At 46.0% G+C, this 6,779-nt stretch overlaps 1 protein-coding gene across 1 annotated transcript; it reads left to right on the top strand.

Annotated features, from left to right (window-relative positions):
• Positions 1-686: 686 nt before the first annotated feature.
• On the top strand, positions 687-6,303 carry LOC306766732 (uncharacterized protein). Its single transcript, XM_079254553.1, has 4 exons — positions 687-1,272; positions 1,359-1,433; positions 1,780-1,964; positions 5,250-6,303. The coding sequence occupies exons 1-4, from the start codon at positions 1,185-1,187 to the stop codon at positions 6,129-6,131; spliced, it is 1,230 nt and encodes a 409-aa protein (XP_079110679.1). The 5' UTR covers positions 687-1,184; the 3' UTR covers positions 6,132-6,303.
• Positions 6,304-6,779: the final 476 nt, after the last annotated feature.

Below are 6,779 nucleotides of genomic sequence, written 5' to 3' on the forward strand. Positions count from 1 at the left end.
ATACATAAAATAAAATAAAAAAAAGTTTTATGCTGAAAATGAAAGAAAACAAATTGCCTGTTAAATGGTTAAAAGTAGGGGTGTCCAGCTCCACTCCTCAATGGCAACAATCCTGCAGGGTTTCTATGCATCCCTGCTCCAACACACCTGACTCAAACGAATCAGTCATTGTGCAGAACTTCATTGGCTGTTGGATCCATTGAATAGCAGCCAGGTGTGTTGGAAATGCATCGAACACCTGCAGGACAGTACCCTTTGAGGACCGACTTTGGACACCCCTACCTTAGGGCACTGTCAGAAAATCTGGTCACCTGCAACAATTAACAGTTAAAACCAATTCTCACCGTATCGGATGAATAATACATTTAGCTTTAATTTCTTGGTGAACTGACTCATCTCTCCCACACGGAGACACAGGTCTTGTGTGTACATAAGTGTATTTGGTGAATAATTGAACACGTGTAAAATACTTGTATCTAACTGTAATTCTTCCATTACGTTTACATGATGTTAGTTAGTACAAACACGAACCATTTTTAAGCTTATAGCATACTTTTATTGCAGTTTTACATGTGGTTAATAGGCGATGTGTTTCCTGTAAGACCAAATTCAGGGTGAAACGTTTCTCCTCCACGAGCCGCAGTTCAACGCGCGTGCTGTGGCAGGGGTTCGGGCTCGCGCGTGAGATAGTGATGCTGCTGCTGGGCTGGCGGCCGAGGAGCGAACCCAGCCAGCAGGTCTGTGGACCCCCGTGTGGATGAACCCACTGTGGGGTTTGACAGTAACGTCAGTCCGCAGATGAGCCAGCGGACAACCGTGACGTCTCCCCGCTGCGACCCGCTAATGAGCGGCGCTAAGCTCGCTGCTCTCCGTTCAGCTTTGTGACCCCCCCCGTCATTAATGAACCACGTCGCTCCTTCCTGCCTGTATGCTTTAGTTTATATCAACCTTCCTCCAGGAGCGTTTAGGTCTGAGACTTCTCCAGCTGAGCATGACTCAAGGTCAGCTAACTAGCTGTGTTAACTTCGCACTTAGCGGCTAAGCTAGCTGCTGATGCTAGTCGGTCCAAGTAGCGAGGCCATGAAGCCATGCTTGTCCGATGGAGCTGAAGCGCCGCTCGGCCTGCCGGAGATGACGGGCCGCCTGGTTGTGGGTAATGTGCCTCTGTCGGCAGGAGGCGGAACATGGACGCTGAAGAAGAGTGGGCCGAGGAGCTGACTGCACACCCACTGCTGGATCAAAAGGTGCTTTACAAGCAGCATGGAAGACTCGGTAAGACCCATGCTGTGTCTTTATGATGCTCGTCATTTCACACTTTCATGATGAAGTTCCTCCTAAAGGTGACCTCTCCTCCACAGGTACAGTGACAACTCTCCACCACCTGCTGAACACCCAGAACACACTGCAGATTCAGTCCCGTTCAGAATGTGCTGGTATGTTTTCTGAGGATCTGGATGAATTTAACTTTTTGCTTTATGTTTACATATTTTTAGTTGATTTTCATTGCAGTTCTTAAGTTTTCTTAAGAAACTAGAAAAACTTCTTAATGATCTGTTTGAACAATCCCACCGTGTATATTTTTTTAAAGTGGCGAAACTAAACATGAAACTGAATCCAGTTGCAATATGAAGACATGTTTTAAAAGATGAGTGACATTTGTATAAATAAATATTTAAAGTTGTCCATCAAGATGCAGAAAGACACTGAGCAGAATTGCGGTAAATGCTGTGCATTTGTAAGTCTGATTCTGTTTTTTTTTTTTTTTCTTTCTTTTTTTAGGTTCTTGTCCAAATCTAATGATGAGTAGGAGCGAACATGTCAATGCGAGGCCAGTCCCCGTGGCCCTCACCCCCCAGCTCCCTCCCAGAGCTCACCGGCCCCTCTGTGTGTCTGTGTCCTCCGACAGCAGCGGGCGCTTTAAGGCTCTCGAGACACAGGAATGGAAGAACAACCTCAAAGCTCAGGTATTTTCATCACACAATTCATTTTTTTTTTTACTTTTAAGAGAGAGCCAGAAGAAAAACAACATCCAGAGACAGAAATGACCACAGAACAGCTGTTTGTATGGCAGCATCAGAGATTGAAGGTCCATTTCTATGGGCTGGTAATTTAATGGAACATTTTACCATTTTTCTACTCTTACTCGATTATTTTAATCCTTTTAAAGGAACAAACTCGGTTCCACTTACACTGATGGTTAAGGTCGAAACCAGGGGTAGGAAAATCCGGTCCTTGAATGCCACAGTCCTGCAAATGTTAGGAGTTTTCCTGCTGCAACACACCTGATTCAAACCAATGTCAAAGCGCTGCACAAGTCTGCTGATTAGGTCTGATGTGTGCCAGGTCTGTTGCAGCAGAGAAACTCCTAACATTTGCAGGACTGTGGCACTCGAGGGCCGGAGTTGCCTAGCCCTAAAGGCTGTTAGATGCTCTGCAAGAAGCTTAAACCTTTTACTCTGTATTGAGGCTACAAGACCAAGAAAAAAAGTTCTTGATTGGAGACATCTTGTTTGTTCTCAACTCATTTGTTCTTGATGCATCCACCAAGCAGAACTTCGCTAACTCTTGTGTGACACTTGAGGCGGGTGTGGTTAATGCAGAAAAACATGAAGTGGAAATTTGCCGCTTGTACAGTTTTGCTGTTGGGAAGTTGAACAGATTTAATAAACGGCTGATCAAGCTGGTGAGAAACTATGAAAATGTGTAAAATGTGGCATTTTAAGACATAGGCACCTTTTACCGTGCAAGCCTGCCCTGCTATGAACAAAGTTTCTCATTAAATATAAAATAGCCAGGTCAGTTGTTGAATGAATACAAAAACACCGATACCCCCCCACAGCAGACGAAGCCTCTCGTGGAGTTTGATTTGACCAGACCGAAACAAACTTTTCTTGTTCTTGTGGTCTCAAGAACAAGGTTGTCGCTTCTCGTGGAGTTTGTAACAAGCCTAACTCAGCCGTGAAGTCAGATATAACAGCTGGCTGAGCTCATCAGCATGTGTTTGGTTCTGTATGTAAGCTCATGTTTGTTTTCCAACATCGTGATGGTCACAGTGTCTCTACAGTATTGGAGACTGCTGAAGGCACAGGACAGGCCTGAACAAGTTGTTGCACAAACTTCAGGCCAGAAGCTCTCCTAACAAAGTCAAACAGCAGGACATGATGGAGCTTTTCTGGTGGAACCACAACAAAGAGTTGCAGACAAGCTTTTTGCTTTTTTAATTTACCCTAAAATGTAAATGAATGTCATACACTAGCGAGGGACATATGAAGCCAGATGAACCCAGGTGACATCTCATGAAGAGTTTACGCTTTCCAACAAACTGGTTTAGAAAATGATTCATTTCTTGAGGCTCCATGTGCACAAGAAGCCCCCTGCTGACCAAAATGTATAAAACAGGCAGATTGACGGACTACCTGGCACTGACTGTGTCGGTATAGGCTGTCTAACAAAAAGATGTGGACTTATAATTTATTTCTATCAATATTTTGTTCTTTTTCTACGAGTATATCATTATTATACTGTATCATTTTCATGAGATTAGATGTATAATCATTCCCAGGGGGAAAAAAACCAACAAAACACTTCAGAATTTGAACCTGTGACTTCTGTATTTATAAGGCGGCACTCCACACACTTTAGCTGTAACTTGTGAATATATTTATTTATTTTATAGCTGTGATGAACTGATTCTTTCATAGTTTGCCTGTTTTAAATGTGCGAATCAATCGTTTGTCCAAAATTCCTTAGAGTCCTGTGACATAATAATCACACGAGGAGTGATATTCCTGTTCTGTGTTACTTTTGAAAAATGGGTTTGGTTTTAATAAAAAAAAATATGCTGGCAAAACAGATTAAACCTTACAGAAATATGCTTTTGCATGGTACAGATGAGGCTCGTACTGAGATCTGAGCCGCTTACCGAAACAATCACGGAACAGCTGAGGAGTGAGGCGTTGGATGTTAAAGTGGAACTATTATGGGCATTTCAGGCTAATTTATTTTTATTTTTGAGACCAGAAGGGCTGGGATTGATCGAGTTATTGTCACAAATGGCTTTATTTACTTCAGACCGACTCTCTCCGTAGGCTGTCAGATCAGCCTGCGGGCAAAACGAGTGGATTGAGACTCTTCCACATTAAGCCCCGCCTCCTGCCACTGCACTACATAGGGAGCGCGCACCGCACCTGCTTTCGCGGTCATTGTAACATCTCATAAACAGAAGGATTAGACTAATATAAACTCAATAAAAAAACTAAATACAATGTCAACACATAGCATACAGCCCTACATGTTGGAACCTGAATCAGACCCTGAAAACAAAGTGGAAAACAGCAACCCACAGCAACGAATGCAGCAGGACGTTTTCCACCCGCCTGATGTATTTGTACATGCCCTTGTTAACCAGTAGAAGGTAACCAATCACCAAACCTTATCCCCCGGGACGTCACAAGGATTTCCAAGTAGAAAAAACTCTCTAAAACGATGCGTTTTTTTGTCGCCATGGAAACCGAACGGCGAGAGTGCTGAAACTCAAACATGCGTTTAGGTGATAAAAAAAAGTGCCGTTCACATGTCTGATGAGGATTCAACACTGTAACACTGTAGAAAGCTCAGAAAACTCAAAATACCATAATAGCACCCCTTTAAAATGACATTACACCTCTCCATACGCTTCTTAGAGGGTCTTAAAAAGTCTCTTTTTCAGAACCTTTAATTTAAGGCCTTAAAAACTCTCAGATTTTAGTCCTGTGTGTACTTACAGATGCCCTTTGCTATATTACAGTTTGTAAATGGGCACCCATGTAAGTGGAAAACTGTTCAGTAGTTTTAATGAAAGCATGTTGTCTTAACATTCCAGAGCAGCATTTGCCCCATAAAAAACACTAAGACACTGGAAGCTGACTCTGTATTGTCTTTCCGAGGGGCTCATGGTGCGTTCTAGTTGCCTTGCAGTTCCAGGTATTTGTGAGTAGGTGCTGCCAGTATCAGGTACTTGTCATTCCAGTTGCATCAACTCAGAAAAAAACAGACACTTCCAAAAAAAAGCTAGTATGTAAACATCTCCAGATGTCCTATAGAAGAAAATCACAAACCCATTATAAAAATGTTCACCAGGAAAACACTGGCCAGTTCAGGTGATTAGGAATAATAACAACACATATTGAATATAGTGTGTGTGTGTGTGTGTGTGTGTGTGTGTGTGTGTGTGTGTGTGTGTGTGTGTGTGTGTGTGTGTGTTGTTGCAGATGGAGCAGGCTCACAGTGCCGGCGCTGCCAGCAGCACCGGTTCTCTGGAGCGAGCGTCCCTGTTCTGTGCCTCGGCCTCCACCACGGCGTCCAGCTCGGGTCTCTCCAGCCCCGTGGAGATCCTGAACAAGAGCAAATCCTCCAGCCGCTTCTCCCTCTTTTCCCCGCCCTGGAACAGCAGCTCCGAGTCCGACTCCAACCCCCCATCCCGCTCGGGCTCCAAGAAGCTGCGGAACTACAGTAGGAGAGCTGCCACAGGGCCGGCCGGAGCCAGGGGCCCCGACACTGCTGAGCCCAAACCCGGCGGTCCTGAACACTTCCAGTACTCTGAACCGGTCATTTCCAAGGTGACAGATTACATCTACGTGGGTAACCTGAACGCGGCGTACAACGGTCGCACTCTGTGCCGGAACAACATCGACAGCATCATCGACATGAGCAGTGTGTCTGGGGAACCGGGCCCCTCCCTTAACCTCATACCCTGCACCTGCTCCCGTGGAACCCGCCACAGCTGGTCCCGCCTTAAAGTGGACATCAGAGACGTGCCTGACGCTCTGGGCGATGGCCCGGCGCTGAAGCACCGCTGCTTTGAGGACATCAACGAGTGCATCAACGCCTCCACAGAGAAGAGGAAGCGTGTTCTCGTCCACTGTAGGGACGGCTTCTCTCTGGCGCCGACGTGCGTCATCCAGTACCTGATGGTGAAGCAGAACATGAGGCTGATCGCCGCCTACGAGCTGCTGAGGGCCAAATACCCGGTCAACATCAGAGAGTGCCACCAGAACGTGTTGGTGAGCCTGGAGAGGGCGCTCCGGCCCGGCGGCGACGTTGACCCCGAGTGCTTCAAGCAGGCCATCTCACGCAAAGTGGCGTGGACCTGACTCCAACTCCCAGAATGCTTGGCTGCTGCTCAGTGACATCCGTACAAAGACAAACCAAGGGCAGCTTTCATGCAGACTGGTCTGCTGGAGGTTTTCCACTTCCCTGTTGTAAGAATTAGTAATCAGATGACTTTTTTTGTTTTCCTACCCCCCCACCCGACCCGTAAATGTGATTGGCTGTATCATCTTCACTGCTTAGCAGACGCAATAGACTCACCTGCAGCGTGATCAACGTGTTGATAGCAGTGTCGTAGTGTTGGATGTGTAGTGAATCTAGTCCCGCTTCAGTTCTGTGCCGCGCATTCGTGTTGTTTCTCTCTATCAGGGGATTTTCTAATGGGGGATCTCAGGAGATTATTGATGTCACACCGGTGCAGCGTAGGATGTTTGTCTTTAGATCAGCCGCACTCACATCTGGAGGGAGGGAGGGAGGGAGGGGGTGGGCATCTTTCAGAGCACATAACGTTGATGCTGCTGACATTTCAGATCGGATTCATGGACAGAGAGGACACCTGTCCCAATGCACGTAGAAGTGAGTCAGGAAAACCCAAATAGAGACGCTGCAGCCAAACATCTGGAAACACAGGAAGGTGAACGGAGCAGTGGTTCCCAGCCTGGTTGACTTTCTCCTGCTGTTCAACTGTAAAC

The sequence above is a fragment of the Telmatherina bonti genome, assembly GCF_933228915.1.
Source record: "Telmatherina bonti genome assembly, chromosome: 2".
In the NCBI taxonomy this organism is placed as follows: Eukaryota; Metazoa; Chordata; class Actinopteri; order Atheriniformes; family Telmatherinidae; genus Telmatherina; species Telmatherina bonti.

Bases quoted from the DNA above. Each gene is read 5' to 3' on its own strand.
- LOC306766732 (XM_079254553.1), top strand. From the start codon at position 1,185: ATGGACGCTGAAGAAGAGTGGGCCGAGGAGCTGACTGCACACCCACTG. The intron at 1,434-1,779 runs GTATGTTTTCTG...TTCTTTTTTTAG, and splicing joins GTCCCGTTCAGAATGTGCTG to GTTCTTGTCCAAATCTAATG. The intron at 1,965-5,249 runs GTATTTTCATCA...GTGTTGTTGCAG, and splicing joins AGAACAACCTCAAAGCTCAG to ATGGAGCAGGCTCACAGTGC.